This window comes from Zootoca vivipara, chromosome 2, assembly GCF_963506605.1.
Source record: "Zootoca vivipara chromosome 2, rZooViv1.1, whole genome shotgun sequence".
In the NCBI taxonomy this organism is placed as follows: Eukaryota; Metazoa; Chordata; class Lepidosauria; order Squamata; family Lacertidae; genus Zootoca; species Zootoca vivipara.
Window position 1 is genome coordinate 91378722 of NC_083277.1, and position 22032 is coordinate 91400753.

Consider the following 22032-nt stretch of genomic DNA (forward strand, 5'->3'; position numbering starts at 1 on the left):
AATTGCTTCTGCAACCTTTGTATACGCAGACTATGTTCTATAAAACAATAAATACAGCAGAAAGGAAAAAAGATCAAATTAAAGATCAAATGCTCACCTAAACTTAAAGGCATAAACTGCCTGTCTGCATAGTCCAAGATTTCAGATCTGACACATCTCCCAATGACAGGGATTTCTACAAGCCCAGGACCATGAGGAAGTATATAAACTGGAGGACAGCTGTACCTCTGGTAACAGTGAAAACCATAACAAAGTTTCACTAGATTGGTGCTGTGCACATGATACTAGTGTAAAAATTGTATACACCCAAACAAAAGAAAACCATGTCTGCAAATAAGGAGACTGTAATAAGTTTTGCCTCTTTTTAAGGAAGCATTTACAAATATTCAAGAAATGCAATCTGTCAGTATCATTTAAATATTTATTGAAGATTTAAGGTTACAAATCTATGCACACTAACCTAGCAATAAGCTCTATACACAGCTCTATACACAGTGAGAACTCATTTCTGAACAAAAATGCATGGGATTGCTCTGTTAACTTGGCCCTTATATTGTTTGACTCCTTAAAGATGGTCTCCTTGGGTGCCTTTCTGGCAGAAATATGAGAAGCAAATGTTACCAATTAAATAAATAACAATTTGGCATTCAAACTAACTGTTAAAGTATCATCAACTTAACTAACAGGAAAACTAATGTACTTGGCATCATTAACAGCCAACTATGGCTCACTGGGAATGTATCCTGCCTCTTTTAAAAGATTTTCAGTGACTATTGATACATTTCTAAGTCCAGTTCAAGATACTGTACTGGTTTTGAACTTTAAAGCCCCTGACAGCTTGTAACTCAGGTACAGTACCAAGGGCTCCCTGCTCCTGAAACAATGTGTCTGATTGTTAAGATCTTTCGACTCCAGTGCCCTCTGTAGAGTGCCCCTACTAGGAGAGATGAGCAGATGTCAACACAGGAGAGGGATTTTTCATCTGTGGTGTCCTGAAAGCAGAATGCATTTAAATATGCACTAGGCTAGGTGTCAATGCTGCTTGCATCCAAGTGAATAAATCCAAGTGGATCATTTTCAATGGGACTGCTTTTGAATGTGCACCTCCGTTAACATTCTGGCACAACCAGTCATGTTTTTAAATGAATATTTTCTTTCCTAACACACCTGATCACTTGCTTTCACTTCCTTTGAATACAGCTTTGTCAACTGGTCATAAGAAATGCTTATTTTGCTTCAGTCTAACACAGGCATCCCCAAACTTCGGCCCTCCAGATGTTTTGGACTACAATTCCCATCATCCCTGACCACTGGTCCTGTTAGCTAGGGATCATGGGAATTGTAGGCCAAAACATCTGGAGGGCCGCAGTTTGGGGATGCCTGGTCTAACATATTCCAAGGTATGATTTCCACACACAGGTGAAAATCCAATGATTGTTGGGTTTAACATTCAAATCATGTCAAACTCACTGGTATTGGGGATCTATAGCAAAATATTCTGAAATATTAAAATAACAAGGGGAAAGCAAGAGAGGAATCTGGAATAATTACATAGAATATTACAGTACTTCCATTGTCAAACTACTGTATATAAACATTGGTTTTGCTGGTATCCAAACCAAGGATCAGAATATTGACATTTCCAATAAATAAGGAACATTAATAGACAACTTAATGTGTGCTGCTCTGGTTTGCCAGAAGCGGCTTTGTCATGCTGGCCACATGACCTGGAAGCTGTACGCCAGCTCCCTCGGCCAATAGAGCGAGATGAGCGCCGCAACCCCTAATGGTCAGTGGTCCCTTTACCTTTACCTAATAGACAACTATTAAGAAATGCATTGCACTATAACATCTTCACTTCAGGGAACATGTCAAACTGCAATCAAACTCTCAGTGACTCTACTTCCGGGTTTTTTTGGGGGGGGGGAGTATTGGCATTAATAATGACACTGATTAGTGCCTTTAATAACTCATTTACAAAAATTAAGGAAAGTAGCTAAACAGAAGATTAAAACATTCAGTAAGATGTTCACACAATGCCACAAATGTATAAATCTCTCATCTAACTGCTGTCATATGTAACAACTGCCATGACATTCTGTTATTTCGTAACATTTCTTGATTCTCTATCCCCACCCAACCCTGGGAAAACACATAAACACACACACACACACACACACACACACACACACACACACAAAAAAACACCACAGAGCACAAAATTGTAAAATGTTTCATATGACCATGTTTCTGAGGTCTTGAGAGCCAATAACACATTTCAAGAACTATTCTTAGTGCAATTATAAAATTGCAATTCAAAATAAGCATGTCCTTATATTTATTTGCAGCAGAATACTGAAGAATGCTTCCCAATGCTACAGCCAAAACTCTGTAAAAAGATTCCAGGTGTCACCTCAACTTCAGGAACATGGAAGTACTGTATGTGAGCTATTTTGGCTTAGTATAAAGCAGGCATCGGCAACCCATGGAGGCCATTTATCCAGCCCACGGGCCCCGTGAACCGAGCCGCCCGCTCGGCAAGTCCCCCGCGCGCTGCGGTAAACCGGCGCGGCGACTCGCCGAGCAGCGCTGGAAATTGCTTCTGCGCAGCCGCAGAAGCGATTTCTGGCACTGAAGATATTTTGGAAATGGGCAGCCAGCACCAGAAAACGCTTCTGCGCAGCCGCGGACATGCACAGAAGCGATTTCCGGTGCTGGCTGCCCATTTCCAAAATGTCTGCAGCGCCACCAGAAATGGCTTCTGCGCCTGTGCGGCTCATGTCTGGCCCACAGATGATAGTCCGTGGGAATCCTCCGGCCCACGGGAAGAAAAGGTTGCCGACGCCTGGTATAAAGCTTGTAGCCTGCAGCCAACTCCTGAAAAATCCCATTGACTTAATTAGATACTGCAGCCCTAGTGTGACAGATTCATAACAGAGTTAAGCTAAAGTACTTTGACTGAAAATGAAACCAAAAACGCTTCTTTGGGAAAAAAATAATTGCTAAAATCAATAGAATTTTCAGGGAACTGCCCCAAACAGGTTTCCCTATTAACCAACAAGTTAATCAGCTTGACCATGTGTAATAACAGGCTGCTACATTGCAAAAGGAAAACCACATCCAGCAATGGAGTAAGTTTTGCTCAGTTTGGTACAGAAACTACACCTGAATCGGTCTGCTGTAGGTAGTCATGAGTTCTGTGTTCATAGAAGGAAACATGTTGCCAAAATCAAGATGCAAAATTCCAAAAAAGCATTACAGTACTTAGAAATCTCACTGAAATCCTTTTAACACCAACACTTAAGAATATTAGGGGGGTGGGCAGGGGAAGGACTAGACCATGTGAAAAATGAACATAATATTTTAGCTGCAGTTCATTCATTTTCAGTTTTGTATTCTTGTTATTAAAAAGTGTGCCTAGATATTCCATTGTTGCATCCATAACCTAGGTTTAAGGTGCCATTTAGCTCCTAGCTTTCATATCTCAGTTTCTAACACTGGTGAAAAGTGGCTGTCAGTTTTTGTCTGGGGAAGGCAGATTCAAGGAACAGTAATGTTTCTTCAGAGAGATATCTACAGTCATCAGCAACCTGTATAGTAACTATTATCTCAGTTCTCAAAGTTTTTACTTTGCAAAGTCAACTGTTCAATTCCTCACAGTAGATGAAGTCATAACACACTATTAAATACACATATTACTAATTACTTCATAAATACGCACGTAAGAAACAGTCCAGCAAGAAATTCCTCACCCTTATAAGCAGACGTTAACTTATTAATAACTTCAGTACATTCAGCATACTTTAGTAACTTTTTGAGAGAAGGGATCAAGGAGGACAGATTACAGTCAGCAGAACCAGAAGACACATGTTTCTCTCATTGCAAAAAAATAAGCAAAAAATACAAAAAATATAAGCAAATAAATGTCAATAAATGCCAACCATTACAATTCTGTGAACACAAATGTGTTTGCTGCACTAAGGCTGCAATCTTAACCCCACTTACTCCTAGGTAAACTCACACTTACTTCAGCATAAGCCCTGATTACTATAGTAAAATATGTGTGATCATGCAAAGAACAGACTGCATTTGAAACATCAATTTGCAAAGTCTACCAGCAAGATTTGTCTGAGCAAATTTTTACAAGAAAACTGATTTTTAAACCTCACAGATGAGGTTTTGAAAATAATCAAAATGTACCCACAAGGCAAAAATGGAAAAAAAAAACCACACCTATGAACTGTCAAAAAATAAATAAAAATCCTTCCAGTAGCACCTTAGAGACCAACTAAGTTTGTCATAGGTATGAGCTTTCATGTGCATGCACACTTCTTCAGATACACTGAAAGAGAGGTCACCAGACCCTACCGGTATGTATAGTCAGAGGGTGGGGAGGGGTATTACTCAGAAGGGTGGTGGGAATGGGACCCTAGTCAGACCAACACGGCTACCTACCTGTAACTACCTATGAACTGTATTCCTGGTATCATTTATTTCACCATTTGATTTTGTGTGTGTGTTACAGACACACTTGTAAACTAGGCTTCAAATTAAAATCGGTTGAGTCCCAATTGACCAGAAGAACAAATACCCAAGCAATTTTGCACAACAGTTACCGGTATGTATCCAATTTATTTTATTGTTCAACTTTGCCTCCTGAAGCAGTGTAACACATTCTGGCTGGGAAGTCATTAATTTCAAAACTTATTAAATAAATGAGCATTTGCATGGAGCAGGTATACAAGTGTAAACTATAGCAGCAGGATCTTCTGTGTTACAAGTAAGACAAATCTGCACTAACATTTATTATCTTACTGTAATCAGTTAAAATGCAGTGGACTGCTTATAGCAGTATTACTAGCTCTGAAGCATTTTACTCATTTACAACATTTTTATTCCACTTCTCCATATCCTTGAGACAATTCACATGTCCTATCAGAAGTATGCCCTATTGAGTTCAATAGGTTTAGTCCAAGGAATGTAGGTACAGTGGTACCTCTATTTATTAACTTAATCCGTTCTGGAAGTCTGTTCTTAAACCGAAACCATTCTTAAACAGAAGCGTGCTTTCCCTAATCAGGCCTCCCCCCCGCCGGTGCCCTTCCATTGTTCGGATTCCGTTCTTAGACCGAGGTAAAGTTCTCAATCCGGTACACTATTTCCGGTTTTGCGGAGTTCGTAAACCGAATCATTCTTAAACAGGACTGTTCTTAAACCAAGGTACCACTGTACAGTGGACGCTCGGGTTGCGGACGTGATCCGTGCGGGAAGCACATTCGCAACCCGCAGCATTCACAACCTGCACAATTCGGCGCTTCTGTGCATGCGCAAAGTGTGATTTTAGTGCTTCTGCGCATGCGCCGAAACCCGGAAATAACCCATTCGGGTACTTCCGGGTTCAGCGCGGGACGCAACCTGAAGCTTCTGTAACCAAAGGTATGACTGTATAGGACTGCAGCCTAAGATACATGAAGGGTTGCACTTTCTCAGTTCTAACCTGACTGTACTTCATTACTGACCAATTCTGTGCCATATATTAGCTTTGCATTATACCACAATACACATGCAGAAATGGAGGCTGTTTCTAGCATACTACCACTGTCCGACAACACTATGCCAAGGTACTAACATCCTTTGTGGATTTGCACCTGCAGTGCAATGTTAGAGGTTGGTGATGTCACCAGTGGCACATAATTCACTGTCTGGTCCAAAATACCTGCATTTGCTTAGACAGTTATTCACAGAATTAGGTCACAAGAGAATTTACCAGGGTTTCTGAATGGAGTGAAAACAATACTTTCCTCACACAATTGCCATAGAACACTAACAGGCCATTTATTTCATAAACCAGTACAGTATCCCTTTGACATTTTTCTATGACGACTGAGAAAAAACACTATTTTATGCTCTCTCTTTTTTGTTACAACACCCCCCCCCCCCGAATTATAGCAATTTACTCTGCATAACGTTTCTCCTGGGCCTGGCATCCTTTACTTCACAGAACACACACCAGAGCTCCCCTTATTCTTGAAATTTTAACAGGGCATCTCCTGAGAGAAAGGCAAACTAACCCAGTGACAAGGAAGAACAGCAAAGAAAGTCACAGCTTTGGCAAAGAACAGCTTAGATTTTATGGGATGGTCCCTTTACTCTAGAAAGGACAGCTGCAAATAAGATAAGGGATGCCCTTATATGTGTTTACCACAAGCCCACGGCCATTAACACGAGGTTAGTACTTGAGAAAGCGAAGATTATATAAAAACATAGTAAACTAAACCACTTGTTTTTCCAACATTTGACTTCACAACCGTCCTACTTGATGACATGGAAAAACGCATTACCGTTTTACTAGGCGGAAGAAGGCAGAGCCGAGAGGGGGGGGGGAGAGAGAGACTACCAAGCACAAAACAGATGATTTGGGGAAAGGGGGTGAGGAAGATTACAAGCGGTACCCACTACCCCCCTAAAGTCAACGTAAAGGGAGCCATGGCATGGGGTGCGCGAGCCGCAACGCATCATGGGTATCGCGCGCCTCAGCCTGTGGGGTGTGTGTATTATGTATGTGGGGTTGTTCTTGCGCGCGCACTCGCGCGCGGGAACGGGAAAACGCGCGGCGGGGGGGGGGTGCCAGCTCCTGCCCCGCCCCCTCCCACTCAGGCGAAATTCCACCGGCCCAGGCCGGCCACGACCGGTTTCAGCCGGTTCCGGGCGGGCGGTTGGCTTCCCTGCGCGCGAGCCGCACGCTGCCCGCTGACGTCAGGCGTGTGTGGCGCGCGGGCGGGTGCCGGGCGGAGGGGTGCGGCGGCGGCGGCGGTCGCAGCAGCAGTAAGTGGCGGCTGCGGGTGTTCTCGTTACGTACGTGTAGTGCTGCGGCTTCTCGGGCTGCGCCTGGAGCGCGCTGGCGGGCGCCACCGGCCCGGTCGCGGGAGGCCCGGTCGCTACCGGGCCCTTCGACATGCTCCTGCCTTCCACTCCCTCCGCCGCCGCCCGCTACCACCGAGGAGGAGAGCTTTATTATTCACTCTGCGCGGTCCGCACGGAGACCGCAATGCGCAGGCGCTGCCGCCGCCATTACCGCCCCGGGTTACCCAAAGCATGCTGGGGCTTGTAGTCCCGGTGGTGGCGGAAAGTCCCCCTTTTCTTCTACTGGGCTTCCGGCCAATGAAACTACAACTTCCAGGGGTTCCCTGCGCTCGCTGCCCCGGATTGTGCAACAGCGCGGGGTTTCATAGGAGTTGTAGTTCGGATGAGTTCCTCCATGGATTGCCATCAAGCGGATTTAAGTAGGAGCAGCTCTATGCAAGCCTCAAAGCGTTTTGAACAATTTAGCCGCACGTAAAACTGATACAGCCCTATCCAAACGATGTTTACTTGGAAGCAAATGTCAGCAGGCGCATAAAGGAGTGCAGATGTAGAAGTTTGTGCACTCGTCTTCTGGTAAAGAACTGTAGGATGTTTATATACGGTAGTTTTAAGATGGCAAATCAGTACTGTACTGTATGCAATGCTGATTGACAACGGCAACTTCTACTGTATAGTGAAAGAAAATCGGGGCTTTAAAACAGTTGATTAGACGAAATCCTCATAGAATAATGTTTTGCTGTCATTAGAACATGATGAGCTATTGTCTGCTGTTGTGAGGTGTCTTAATAAATATAATAGTTTGTCATAAACTATGCCACTTACCTATAAAATGGTTAAACCTTTACAGTAATAACTAGATAGGTATAGCCTTTGTTAATGCAATGACTTTATTGCACATAAATATATTTACATAGAACATTTCAGAAGACAAGGTGCTTTATAATTCCTTTTTCACTTGTGTAGTTGGCATGGGTCAAATCATATACAGGACTGAGTATCTCCCTAATTAGGTATATTATGCTGGTTTCTACGCAGCACACTGCTATGTATGTTTGCTTGAAAGTGATCCATACACTGTTTAGTGCGGCTTTAAGGTTGCCTAGGACTGAAGTCTTGTGCTCCCAGAATTTTACAATGTTTATTCAGAAATGAAGCCATTTGGACTTATTTCTAAGTAAACTTTTGGGCTGAACAGGCCTTTTAAACTTTCTTTAGAAGGGTTGGAGTAAGACTTGCCACCACACACTTGTAGCCTCTTTATGACAATATTTCAGGTGCAATGTTGCATCCTGTTAGTGTTACATATGTTGGTGAGGGTAGGCTTTCGTCTTGCTTATCCTTTAACATCTGAAGTCAAGGAGTGAACATGAGGAGTGGAATACTCAGATTCTTGCCCAGTTTGAAACTAGTTACTGTACAGCTTAATCCTATCTCCTATTGTATTTGTGATGCTCTTCTTCTTCTTTAGCGATCACTCGTAGCCGAGTAAGATTGTCTTCCATAAACACAGTTTTAACAATGAGTCCGTAAGTGACTGTGGAGGCCAAATCTGGATCCACACGTCCTTCCACGATTGGGGCATTGGTTTCCGGGCGGAAGTTGATCAAGGTGTGGATTTGCCAAGCATGCCTTCCTCCTAGCACATTTCTCCCTTGCGTCCTAAGTTTGAGTGTCTTCAAAGCCCATGAGACCTTTGGTAAAGGCTGTTCTCCAACTGGAGCGCTCGCAGGCCAGTGTTTCCCAGTTGTCAGTGTTTATACTACATTTTTAAAGATTTGCCTTGAGACATTCTTTAAACCTCTTTTGTTGACCACCAGCATTACGCTTTCCATTTGTAAGTTCGGAATAGAGTACGGTACTGTAGTTGCTTTGGAAGACGATCATCAGGCATCCACACAACATGACCAGTCCAACGAAGAATCATTGCTTCAACACTGGTGATCTTTGCTTCTTCCAGTACACTGATATTAGTTCGCCTCTCTTCCCAAGTGATGTGTAAAAATTTTCGGAGACACCGTTGATTGTGATGCAAGCACAGCCTGACACCACAACATGTGAGTTCCCAGAGATTGCAGGTGCTACATTATTCCCTGGTCCTCCTGTTGCTCCGGGCTTAGCCATTGTGTGGCCTAGGGGTGTCCTCCAAAGCCAGAACCACGGTTTGTCTAGAGCAGGCATCCCCAAACTGCGGCCCTCCAGATGTTTTGGCCTACAACTCCCATGATCCCTAGCTAACAGGACCAGTGGTCAGGGAACATGGGGATTGTAGTCCAAAACATCTGGAGGGCCGAAGTTTGGGGATGTCTGGTCTACAGCAAGACAAACCATGAGCCCAGGTTCAGACATTGTAAGCCAAACCATGGCTTAGCTGATGGTAGTATGGCAGGAGGATGACCAGGAAAGCAGCACAGCAGCCCCAATCCCCTCCAGGAACTTACACATTTACACAAAGCAATGCAAACTGTGCTAGTGTGGAAATCAACTAGGACGGAAAGGTGCTTGCCCTTAAAAGCAAATGGGAAATTGCTTTGAATTAGTTCTTAATCAGGGCAAAGCTGTAATGGAGTTAGAAGCCAAAGATATCCTGGACTGGTGGGATACAAGGAATTGATTGGCTCTCTCCCCCATGTTATAATGCTTATGTTATTGGTAAGGGCTATGCTTCTTTGAATGTAAGCAGCAGTGATGAATGATAGTGCTATTTGAGTGAAATATTGCCCTTGTGCGATGCTATGAGGAACCTAGTAAATCATTTATCGCATTGTTATTATCATTAAGGGGGATATACCTATGTGTCCAGTTTGTCTCATTGTAGCCTGACCAAATAAGTATACCATGGCAGAAAAAAAGGAGGAAAGTTAAAGGTATTCAATATAACAATAATTTGTATTTGATTGTGCAATCAATTTATAAGCATTTAGACCTTTTTTCTAATGGGGTGTGGCAGTGCCGTGGTATCTGTTCTGTGAAACTTGGGTGTTCTAACACCACAGTAACATATATGTTTACTCAGAAGTCCCACAAAGTTCAATAGTGTTTACTCCCAAGAAAGTGATTATAGTACACTGCAACTAAATAAGTACAAATAAAATACAACTATTTTCTATGTTTGATGTTCAGTAACAAAATATAGTGCTTATAATGAACAGCATTTGGTCACATCTGTTTACACCTGTTTGGAAATGCAAATGTTGTGCATCTTCATGCCACATGTATTAGTAATCTTTATCACGGTAATAAAATTTCTGTGAGCCAGTGGAGGAGCAGGATTTCATAAGGTGTGCAGTATATGTCCCATTGTTTGTATCTTGAATTTCGTCTTGATTGCACATACAATGTAATTTCCGCACTGAGTGTGAAACAATTTTGAGATGTGTCTTCCTTTCAACAGAAATGCTCAGGGTAGTAGAGATTATGTACTGTAATTGGTTTTGCTGGATCTGAAGCCGTTTTCAAACCTTACCAACACAGTCTGTCTTCTTTGGTTCTATTACCTTTAGAACACTATGATTAGAAAGAATAATAGACTTGTCAAATTTGCATCCTGTTAAATACTAGAACTGTAGGTTTAATTAATATAATAATTAGCTATTGTGTGATCAGTAATACATGAATTTAGAGAATGTAGTACCTGTGCTTTAATAGAATCAGGTATACTGCTTTTACTTAGGATGCATTTCATATATAAGATGTATAAGAAAATATGTCAATAGTTTTGTACATATCAGTAGTCTGCACTTCTTGTTGCGTTTCACACCAGACTGCAGTATTAGGCCTTCATCCTAGAAGCTGCAGGGTTTGTATAAAGAAGCTAAAATCACTTAACATAATGTCTATTTGCTAAATAGGAACTTTTCATATTTTAAATGTTTTGTAAATATGTATGTTACTTATTGCAGGTATTTATTTGATCATGCAAGCCAGCTAGAGTACTAAATAGAGTAATAGTTTTCCTACCAAAGTATTTGTATTTTACCCACTAAATTTGAATAAGAAATATTTGTTTTCTATATACTGTTAAATTGAAAAAAATATAAAATTTGTAACCTTAGTATATTTGAGTTATGATTATGTGAAGGGTATTTTAAATGGGCTTTTTAATCCGTGTTCTGTGCAATATTGTTTAATAAATAATCCGTGTTGTGTACAATATTGTTTAGAAAATAATTATTGACTTATATTTGAAGTTTCCTTTATTCCTATCACTTGGTCTGACGCTAAACAGTCAGATATATTCAAATACGACTGCAACCTTGCTACCTGGCTTTACCATTTTCCCTCCTACAATAATTTATGTGGCTGTATTTCCTCCTGTTTACCCGCCTCATTCAGTCTGGGACACTCCAAACGGACAGCTTTTCTTTCCCATTGACTTTCCATTGTGGAGCTTTGCAACAAAAAGTAGGATCCAAACTATGTTTTCTGCCGGCCAATCACAACCTTTTCCTGCGCACCAATTCCAATTGGTTTGCTTCAGCTCACGATGTCCAATCGGAGTGCACATTTAGCAACCAATCGGCTGTCGAGGTTTCATCCAATCACGGCCGAGATTTGGGGAAACGGCCTTTGTGTCAGTTAACGTCACGGCGCCAACGGAGGTAGGCGCCAATGGCTCCGTGCGCTGCGTGTCTGTATTGTGAGGTCACGACGTTCTCGGCCCCCTCCCTCTATAAAAACAGCGTCCCCGCGCCAGGGAGGGGACAGTTGCGGGTTCGTTGGGGAAGGAGTAGGACGTGTACCTTGCGGCTGATAGGAGCGGAAGTGTTTTTTAAAGGATCCGTTCCTGAAAGTGGTGAGTTTCGGCTTGGGGCTGCCGGAGAGGGTGGTGGTGGGTGGGGACGGGGAAGGTGGAAGCGTATTTCTCGTATTTTGGGCCGTGTTTCGTGAGTGATGGGGGAGGGGTGGTGAAGGCCGCTTTGTTCCGGTTCGCCCGCGGTGTGTATGTTGGGGGGAGGGATGAGATAGTCTTAATAGTCGTAGTCATGGCAACTTAACTACCGGCGGGGGTGGAATGGAGCGGAATCGTGGCTTCGGTTCTACTACTACTGCGCGTGGGCGGGAGGCAGCGTGACTCCTCGTTCCTATTCCCCGGGGGATGTCCTCCGTTGGCTGTTGGCCGTCGCGGAGGGAGCAGTGCCCTGACATCTGCTACTATTCGTCTTGCGCTGCGGTTCCTCCGAAGAGTGGGCGAGGGGGGGGGGGAGGTTAGTGGAAACTGGCACGAAGTGGTAGGGAAAATACTAGAGTTAGAAGGGAGGGTGTTGGGGCTAGCACTTCCGTTTCTAACGCCTCGTTTGCTTTTTTTCCTCCTAGAAAAAAGTAAAGGGAAATGGCCCGTACAAAGCAGACAGCCCGTAAGTCCACTGGTGGCAAAGCTCCACGTAAACAGCTGGCTACCAAAGCTGCTCGAAAAAGCGCTCCCTCTACTGGTGGAGTCAAGAAACCTCATCGCTACAGGTAATTAAATAAGAACGTCTGCTTTTTTTTAAATTACTGCAATGAATTCTGGAAAGCAGGCTAGGGTTCATAACTACGGACTAAGATGACAAGGGGTGTATTGACAGTACCTTAAAGCAGCTACTAGTTTAGGAAAGTGGTTGCCCACTCTGCAGCACACTTTTCGCTGTCTTCAGAAATGCTTTTCTGCTGGCAAGATTTGAATTTAGATATCGCAGCTTGTGGCCTTGTTCACACTATTCTACTAATTTTTTTAGGCCTGGTACTGTGGCACTGCGAGAGATTCGTCGTTACCAAAAGTCCACAGAACTTTTGATTCGCAAGCTTCCGTTCCAGAGGCTGGTAAGGGAGATTGCTCAAGACTTCAAGACAGACTTGAGGTTCCAGAGTGCAGCCATTGGTGCTCTGCAGGTATGATTGTGTTAATAGTTACTTTTAACCAAGTATGCTGTGGGGGAAAGGGCCAATTACATGTACTAGTTCATGGTTTCTAACACTGTCTTGTTTTTAAAATAGGAGGCTAGTGAAGCATATCTGGTGGGTCTCTTTGAAGATACGAACCTGTGTGCCATCCATGCCAAGAGAGTCACCATCATGCCCAAAGACATCCAATTGGCTCGTAGGATACGGGGGGAGAGGGCTTAAGAGGAGGCAGTTTTTATGGTGTTTTGTAGTAAATTCTGTAAAATACTTTGGTTTCAATTTGTGACTTTTTTTTGTATGGAATTGTTTATAATATGTTACATTTGTACTTAAGTCATTCCATCTTTCACTCAGGATGAATGCTAAAAGTGACTGTTCACATAAAAACTCAGTGATGTGAGCTTTGTTGCTCAACAGTGACAAGTTGCTAATATGCAGAAGGGATGGGTGATCTTTCTTGCTTTTCATGCATGTTTCTGTATGTTAATGACTTGTTGGGTAGCTAAAATTGTAAGGTACTAGAATTGATATAAATGTGTACAGGGTCTTTTTGCAATAAAACTGGTTATAACTTGATCCAAGCGTTTAACAATTGGGGCTGTTAAGTCTGACCATACATCACTGTGATAGAATGTGGACTTTCAGAAGGGTAAAACTACAAGTCTTAACCACAGTGTAACTTACAGTTTCCTAAAAACGTAAACCTGGCAGCTATAGAATACACTATGTGCATTTATAATAGCTATTTTATATATTGTAGTGTCAACATTTTTAAATTAAATGTTTTACATTCACCCAAGGAGTCCTTGTCATTGTTGTGGGGAAAGTAGTATTACTATTTTGTCTTACACTATCCCTGCTCAAATCAAGTTAAGCCTGTTCCTTGCTTGGTATGCAATTACAGCAGAAGCTTGCTGTACTTATGTAACCTAGAGTGAGTAAATGCTAATTTGGAAAATAGTTTTGCCCAGTTTTGCCCACTTCTAACTTATTAAATGAATTGAACACTGTCAGACTTGGTGTTTTTAGGCCTACTTTTAGTGATCAAAGTACTCAAGTGGTATAAACTTGGTCTTGAGAATTAATACCCTATCCTTGCTGCCTTGGTTGGTTTCTTCATGTACCCTTTTTCTCTTACACTTTTGGGTTTGTTTTGAACCAATTTGAGTGATCTTGCCATTTATATTTTGAAATGCAGCTTACATTTCTGTAACAAAAGCAGACGATCAGGCTGTTATTTTTTGGAGTGGAGTTGGTTCTTCACCCAAGCTGCTAGTCAACAGCCCCTGGCAGCAAATAAGTGTTAATCAAAGGAGTAAAGGGGGTGTACCCAAAAGTGTATTACAGTGTTCTTCAGATTCTCATTTCTGATTTCTTTAAACAATGTAAGCACAAAACTAGTAACGCTACACACTGAAAAACTGAACTGTCATGGTAAGTTATGCTTGACTCATTACCTTGAATATGTCTCATTTTTAAATGTAGAAACTTTGGTTAATACAAATAGTATGCAAATCCATGGCTTCAGCTTGATTTTATTCCAAATTTTGAAAACGTCCGTATAAACATGAAAAGAAAAGGCTTGTAAAAACTCAGTCTTCTGTTGTAGGAGGTAGCCTTAATCCAAGAGCAAGCCTGGGGTATCAGTGACTGAAACTAGGCCCTTTTGCATGCCAGTTCAGCTCCAAAAGTAGGTCACTGGCAGAAGCCCAGAAGCAGAGCATCATACATCTCAATCAGACAAACCATTCTGTGTGTTTGAATCCAGCAGCTAAAGAAACAAATGGTCATTAATCTTAAAATAATATTCCTGAAGTTGGCAGTACTTGCTGCTCTAGCCATGGTTTCTAAAGAACAGAATTTGTCTCCTGACCATTAGCATGCTAGATATTAGGTGATTGGGATACTGACCTCTGGAAATAATCATAGATCAAACAGAAGATTTTCCTACTTTATTTCATACTGAGCCAAGTCCTTGAACATAATTAGAAATTCAGATATACAATTACTGTGAAGCCTAATCTTATTAGCTTTCTAAGTCTTGGACTTACTAGCTTGCAAGTACACTTAAGTATGCTTCATTAATAGGTTATTAGAGGCCTTGCTACTTTTTAGTTGTACACCAAAGAACAAATATTCTTACCAATTCTTCTGATTATTTCCTCACTTTCATCTTCAGAGTTTGATTCAAATACAAGACAGTCGAAGGTGCTTTGTTCTGAAGACTCAGGTGAAACCCTATATAATGTATTTAAAATTACTGCCTGCATTGCCAAATCAATCAGAACAGCATGCACTGAAATACACATTCAGGGCCTATGAGGATTTTGCAGAAAATATTTGTGATAATGAAGTCACAGATTTCAGAAGGACGCCATGGCCTGTGCACAGCATTGAAGGCAGGATCATATATAGCCAGCTTGATAACCAACATGAGTACAAATGAATGCACAAGAAAAGAACATCTGGAAGAGCCTTAAAACAGCAGTCAGCAGGGTAAAATAGCAAAGTGACAGCACAAAAGACGGGGCGAATAAATTCAGCTGACTGAAAGCATGTAAGAATCGGGGCTAGTCAGATTGGCAAAGGGAGGGAATTCCATACTGAGGTTCTGATGACAACACTATGGGCAATAAAATTTATCTGCATGTGGCAAACTGCAAACCTTTGTTCATTCTGCCCCACCTTAAATTTAACACTAATCCTTTTAAGCACACTGGCAAGCATCAATGCTTCTGACCTTTACAGGACCTGGGGCCTAGCTCTTCATCCAAAAATAAACTTGTGGGCATATTTCATTGTGAAAGGGCTGCTGTTGTGATGCACCTGAGGTAAGGCTACAGACCCCAGTGGCAAATCTTTGGGTTTATTTATTAATTTATTTTTCTTTCTTCAGTTTTAGAAAAGCGCCACCATTGTGCTAATGCATTGGTGCATAAGCAAAGCCTGATCTACCAGTGGAAGATTATATTCTTCAGCCTTTTCAGAGATGGCACCAACCTTTACCCCCAAACACTGCATTGGGGGGCATAGTTGTAGTACTACTGTTGGGATGCGCCTAAGATTAGGCAGTGCCTGGGTAGCTGGTTTCAACCCACCAGCTGAAAGGCCATTGATAGATGGCTAAACTAGGCCAGGGTGAATTCCCCGCCCCCGACAACCCAAGGTGCCTTGGGGTATTCTTCCAAATACCATAGGATGGATGATTTTATCAAAATGATAGGCAGACGTACAATAGAATAGGTGCTCAAAAGCATGATTTACATATGCTCAGAGTGTATGGTAAGGGATTTCAGCAGAATTGTTGGCAGGGAAAACTGAACTTTGAAAAGATCAACTTGAACTTCAGCCTGCTCTAAATGCATTGCTGCCACATGCAGTTACGCAGCCAGGGATAATAGAATCCTGGTGTAGTGTATCTCTAGGTATGTGGGTGGTTATTTTTAACTCACACACAGCAGAAGGCGAAGAGATTGTTGCTGTCCAGACGTCGTCCCACACAGGAAATGTCTGTATAAGAGTAACGAAACAGAACCTGGCAACAACATTGAGTGATCTGATAAGGCAGTGGCCTAGAACTGATTGCTTACAATTTTATGCTCTTTGTTTTCTAAATGTGTGTGCATGGACCATGATCCACACAATCAAATAGAGATTTTGTTGTAGATTTAAACAAATAGCTCCTCTACATGCAACCTATATTCCAATAAGACACACACTATAGGCAACTTCTGCCTAGCAGAAAGCAGCTAAATTCAGTGGATTGCATTCCATGGATAATTTTGACATAAAATGTTTAAATATAGTCAGGACAAGCACAAACAGTAAAAAAAGAAAAGTACTCTAACCTTTGAAGCAGCTTTCTCTTGAACAAGGACTTCAGTTTCTTTGACATCAAATAAAACCTCCTGCAAAAATATATTCAAAATGTTCGAAACAATAATAGGTACATAAAATGCAGTTAATCGTCAAAACGCCTGCGACAGAAAATTAACAGATAAGGCCTGAGCATTTTGCTGTGATTTCAAGTCTTTTCCTCAAGAGTTTTTGCTTCCTTCAACTTTGGTGTGATTTGGGGTAGAAATAATCAGTAATAGCCTCAAACTGATCACTTAACAGACTGCATAATTTTCACAAAATTGCCAATATAAGCATTTTGATGTGCATCAGCCAAAAATAGTTGGTGTAAATTGACACTCTCAGATATGGCCCGTTGTAGTTTACAGCACTGAATTTGTAACTATATGGATTTTTTAAAATAAAAAAAACACAAAATAGTTCTAACAATATATATGTTTCATGTATTAATGTATTCAAAAAATAGTAATTTAAGCTTAGTCTAACCTACCCCACAGGGTTATTGTGAGGATAAAGTTTGGGGGTAGGGGAGAAAACAACAATGTACACAAGCCGTGAGCTTATGGGAGGAAAGAATAATTTAAACCCACTGCTTTAAATTATGTTCCTGATATGAGGCACTCACCTGAGTCGAATAAAGATGCACATGCAAGTAAGCTGCTACCGTACATATGAGCTACTTAGAGAACAAACCAGCAGCAGGCTTGTGTGCCTACACTGGAACAGCAATTGGCTTTCTCCAGCACTGGGGAAACACAAGTCGCATGCTATGCCAGCTCACTCTGGCAGTAGGGTGAAAGGGTCAGCAGAACAAAAGGCCTTATTTATTTACAAAGCTGCGTTTCCACCTCATCTTTAAGAGGGAAACGCTTGGGCATCCTGAGCTGCATAGGCCTCTGGTAGCAGAAAGGGACCATGCAGTCGATTAATCTCCCTTTGATCCATTCATGTTTTGTAAGCGTTTCCTGGGATGGTGCAATGGCGCATCCGATGGTGGTGGCATCTTGCAGGTACAACGGGCCGGATTCAGCTAAGTTAGTGTGCTAGCATAAGTCCCACTAAGCAATGGGGCCTTCCCTCCTCTTCTCTCCCTATGGAAAATGGTTCCATAGGGCAATCTGAAACGCTGATGGAACAACTGGAAGAGCGCAGCTGCTCTTGCATTGCTGCAGTGCATACTACTGTGGCTTGTAATAAGGTCTCAGTGTTGTGGTCGTTTCAAACCACCTCCATCACTTGTTTGCTGGTGGGATCAGGCGTTGTTTTTAGAAAAGCTCAGCCTCGGAAACCCACAGTAGGTGAGTTGTTGGCCACTGGATGAGTCTAGAACCAAATTGTACAGAGAGAAGAGGCTGGGGCCCTGTATGTTTTCACTAAGATGGTGACACAACTTCAAACCTTTATGTCCATATTTAAATGGCAAGGACTCGTGAGCAAGTAGTAAACTGCAAACATCAGCTTCAAGCAGTTTTAAGAGTAAAGTCTGTAAGTTGGGGTGATTGTCTGATTAAGCCCCCCCTTCTTTTTTGACAGCTTCATCCTCCCACACATGCAGGAGAGAGGGAAATCTATCCTGTGTGTGTTTAATGAACTATAATCTTGAATTTTTATTTACCTGCATTTCTAAAGGTAAAGGTACCCCTGACCGTTAGGTCCAGTCGTGGACGACACAGGTTGTGCGCTCACCTCACTCTATAGGCCAAGGGAGAAGGCATTTGTCTGCAAACAGCTCCCGGGTCATGTGGCTAGCATGACTAAGCCGCTTCTGGTGAACCAGAGCAGCGCACGGAAACGCCGTTTACCTTCCCGCCAGAGCAGTACCTATTTATCTACAATCAAGGTGCAAACGGGCAAAAATGCAATGGTCTTGGGAGAGTAGGAGAACCACGAGCAGCTCTATACCATTCTTCTAAAAAATATGGCAGGGGGGGAAAGGATCTCTTTAGAAGGTAGCGCATTAGAACTCAGGTCTCTCACTCCTCACAAATTGCATGCCAACCTGACAGGAAAAAAGGAGGAGGTTGTTTAAGGAGCCAGGCTGTAAAGGATGTTGAGGAATGTGTGCTTTCTCTCCAAAACCTGACCTGTTGGTAGACTTATAAAGGTCTGCAACTAGAGATATAGCCACCACTTGGATCTCTCTGTCGATTTTGTAGGCTCTGCTAGCTTCAGTTTATGTACGTTTAGTGACTTGCTGCAGTGTTGTTTGAAGTGGTGACTTCTGGCTGCTGCAATTAAGTGACTGGTTAAGAAAAGTTCACTCAGGTCTCATATCCAATCTGGGACAGCAGTTTTATGCTCATCAAGGCCAGGACTAGGCCTGGTGGTAGCTGACAGTGTGGTAAGGTAGAGGAAGAGGGCATACATTAGACACATTTTGGTGGTGGGCTGCATTTTTTAAAAACCCCAGAATTTTAAGAATTTACATATCACACAAAGATAACTCAGGAATTATAAAAAACCTGAGATAGTCAGCTCTCTTTCCTCATGCACATGATTTGGGAGGGTTCTCGGAGCTATTTCTAAAGAAATGTGCAACCAGAGCACCAAAGGCATCATGGGAACTGTTAACATGCAGGACTCAATGCCCGAAGAAGTAAAGCCTTGAGGTAAATTAGCCCGTACAGGCAGAGGCTGATTGGGAGTGTGAAGTTTTCAGGACAGCAAGTTGGGGGGGGGGGGAACCATAATGAATTGTTTGCGGTGAATTTGCCTAGCTAGGTTGCTCCGCTCCTCCTCACTCTTGCATTCCCTGAACCAGCCTTACTCCTGAACCATCGTTTGCAGTTTTTGTTTTGCTCCAACAAACCACAATCCGTAAGCCAAGGCCAAACTTTGGCAACAGGTCATGGTTTGTGGAATGTTTGAGGGAAACAAATCATGACCTCTGGGTTCAGTTGCCGAACGGTAAGACAGGAATAATAGTTTGCTTTCGTCAAGCATCTCTTAAGAAATGGCAGCTTTCATATGAAATTTTAATTCCTAGACTTGTAGAAGGGGGTATGCAGAGTATTCTTTCTCCAAAAGATCTACCAGAATTGTCATCATTATACTGCACAAATTCAGCGAATACAACTAAAGTTTCACTATTTAATAGTTTCCCAGATTCACGTTTTTTTGTGAATGGTACTTGTCAAAAGCAATTATCTGCTTGCTGCAATTTTGTTTCTTTCCCTTCCACAACGATGATTACTTATTAGTTGTCGCAAGGCATTTGATCAAAGGAGGAAGAAAAGAAATACTCCTTCAGTTCCAAGTAGATTCTTTATTTTTTCCTCACAGGCTATAGGAGTACAAAAGTTGGGCCTGTCTCTCATCTTGTGTTCTTGACTGGAGAAGCTCAATAATTTTTGCATACATCCCAAATTGGAGGGCTTTTGGCTGCCAGGCAAAAGCGTCCTTTCCTTTGAGAGACCTAGTTAAAATTTGGTTAGTTTGCTGGACTAGGGCTAGAGATCCAGGTTCAAATCTCACCTCAGTCACGAACTTCAATGGGTGGATTTGGGCCAGTAACGTATCACAAAGGGTTATTGAGAAGATAAAAGTCTGGCGGGTGGAGGAGAGAACAGAACATTGTACACTGCCTTGGGCTTACTTGAGGAAAGATAGGGGAAGAATGAATGAAATAAAAAAGGTGCTCCTCAAAATTTCCCCCGACTCAATGTGGTAGCACATACATTCAGTGCTACTGTATAGTTGCACTTAGGAAGGTTTGACACTCCCACCTATCAATAATTTTGCCCTTATAACTGACAATCTGATTTAGCAATTCCTCGCAAAGAAAGAATGGGCAAAGGGTTATTGTGGTCAAACTCCAGTCTTCTTAAAATGTAAAAAACAAACAAAATTGAGAGGAAACCAGACCAGTTTGCAAAGGTAGAAATATACAAGAATGCATCTCACAACTGCAAGCCCTATTTGTGTGCCAGTCTCCACATTTTGGACTGTTAAAGCAGGAAACGTACCTGTCGTGGGAAATGTTTCTCTAAAACCATAGGTATGCCTTGGTCTAACACCTCTTTGCTTCCATACTGAAAATAAGAATCGGAAAGGTGTAACAAAAATAAAAGGCATAAACCAACAACAAGGAAAGCTAAACAATCCTCCCTTCTCTGTCCAAGACCCAGTCTCACCTTTCCTACATTGACGTGGCCTAAGTACCGCAGGTTGTACAGCAGCCTGAGGAGAAAATGGTCAAAATAATTAGTCCACGGTGTCTATAAGTAGCTCATTCGTTTAGACCAGGGGGAGGGGATGGGAGTTCAAGCCACACAACGAAACGGGACGATACCAGAGCAAGATGTACATGGTGTGCAACAATTGTGACTGGCGTGTGCAGGCTTATGTGTCTGCTTTTCTCCACAATAATCAAGCGGTGATTGCACACACAAAAATGGATCTCCTCCTTCTGGGTATATAATGAGAAAAGTGCCCATTTAAACATGCACGCACTTGTCACAATTGAGATATATATTGTTTAACCATACTGGAGTGTAAAAACGTAACATCTTAGTTGGCCCCGCTGGCTCTCCACAATAACTACTGGCTCTGAGCAAGAGGTCTTTGCCACGAGAACAGTCTCTAAATACGTGCACAACAACTGAAGTGAAATTCCTAAGTTGGCTTGACCTTAGAAACTGCTTTACCTCACTCCCCGCTCACCTCAACTTTCACTGAAAGCTTTTGGGCCTTCCCCTTTCAGTCCTCCTCATCCAATGGTGTGGGGAGCTAGTCTCTCTTTGGTAATATGCAGGACTTTTTTCCAGCTGGAACACACTAGAACTCAGTACCGGCACCTTTCAGGTGGGCGCCGTTGCCAATATAAGAGAACAAGGGAGGCGTTCATGGCGAGTTCTGGCACCTATTTTTCTAGAAAAATAGCACTGGTAATATGGACCTTCCAAATCTTCCTCCCAGTTTGGCGCGGGATTTTACTTTCATGTCCCTTCATGCCCCTAGGTGACTCAAAAGCACCCCCAGTCGTAAACATAAACACTGTTTTGCTGCTGTTGTGTCTCTCTCACGAACCATGTGGTGATCAGCTTAGAGCTGTGTAGCAGGTGGAAAACAGCCCAAGGACCATAACGTTCCCACCTCAATTACAGGCTGCATTCAGAACGAATCCATGCTGACTACCTTTATTGTTACTGATTGCCAAAAGCTGGAGCCTGCAACCATTTTGCTGCCGCTCTGTTCCCCTGGCAGCCCCTACCTGCCCCCCCGCAAGCACCGGTCCTCTTTCTTTTCCTTGTGCGTGTGTTCATGCTGGAGCTGGAAGCTGGGGATTTTCTCCTGGAGGATTTTCAGGTAGGGGAGAAGCGGCTTGTACATCCCTCCATCGTGCCACTTCCAGCGGATCAGGCGGAAGCTCAGAGGCTTGCCCTTGTACCTCTGTAGCACTGTCCCAGCCTGAAGAGAAACAGACAGGTT

General features: G+C 42.5%; 3 protein-coding genes across 6 annotated transcripts in view; 1 reads left to right on the forward strand and 2 right to left on the reverse strand.

Annotated features, from left to right (window-relative positions):
• The window catches only part of UNK (unk zinc finger), a 51835-nt gene extending 44781 nt beyond the window's left edge, over window positions 1-7054 (reverse strand). For both annotated transcript variants that reach the window (XM_035104504.2, XM_035104503.2), the window contains exon 1: window positions 6860-7054. In XM_035104504.2, coding sequence (XP_034960395.1) covers window positions 6860-6957 — 98 coding nt within the window. In that variant the 5' untranslated portion in view covers window positions 6958-7054. The remainder of the gene's footprint in view (window positions 1-6859) is intronic.
• Window positions 7055-11532: 4478 nt separating this feature from the next.
• On the forward strand, window positions 11533-13320 carry LOC118079845 (histone H3.3A). The gene is made up of 4 exons (XM_035104502.2): window positions 11533-11656; window positions 12178-12321; window positions 12579-12732; window positions 12838-13320. Exons 2-4 carry the CDS (start codon window positions 12194-12196, stop codon window positions 12964-12966), a joined length of 411 nt encoding a protein of 136 aa, XP_034960393.1. The 5' UTR covers window positions 11533-11656; window positions 12178-12193; the 3' UTR covers window positions 12967-13320.
• A 943-nt stretch (window positions 13321-14263) lies between these two features.
• The window catches only part of LOC118079844 (uncharacterized), a 28691-nt gene continuing 20922 nt past the window's right edge, over window positions 14264-22032 (reverse strand). For 2 of the 3 annotated variants that reach the window (XM_035104501.2, XM_035104500.2), the window contains 7 exons: window positions 21815-22011; window positions 20736-20781; window positions 20568-20633; window positions 16593-16652; window positions 16197-16279; window positions 14888-14982; window positions 14264-14515 (listed from right to left, as the gene is read on the reverse strand). In XM_035104501.2, the coding sequence (XP_034960392.1) occupies window positions 14481-14515; window positions 14888-14982; window positions 16197-16279; window positions 16593-16652; window positions 20568-20633; window positions 20736-20781; window positions 21815-22011 (582 nt within the window). In that variant the 3' untranslated portion in view covers window positions 14264-14480. The remainder of the gene's footprint in view (window positions 14516-14887; window positions 14983-16196; window positions 16280-16592; window positions 16653-20567; window positions 20634-20735; window positions 20782-21814; window positions 22012-22032) is intronic. The other variant, XM_060271839.1, reaches the window with a different exon arrangement.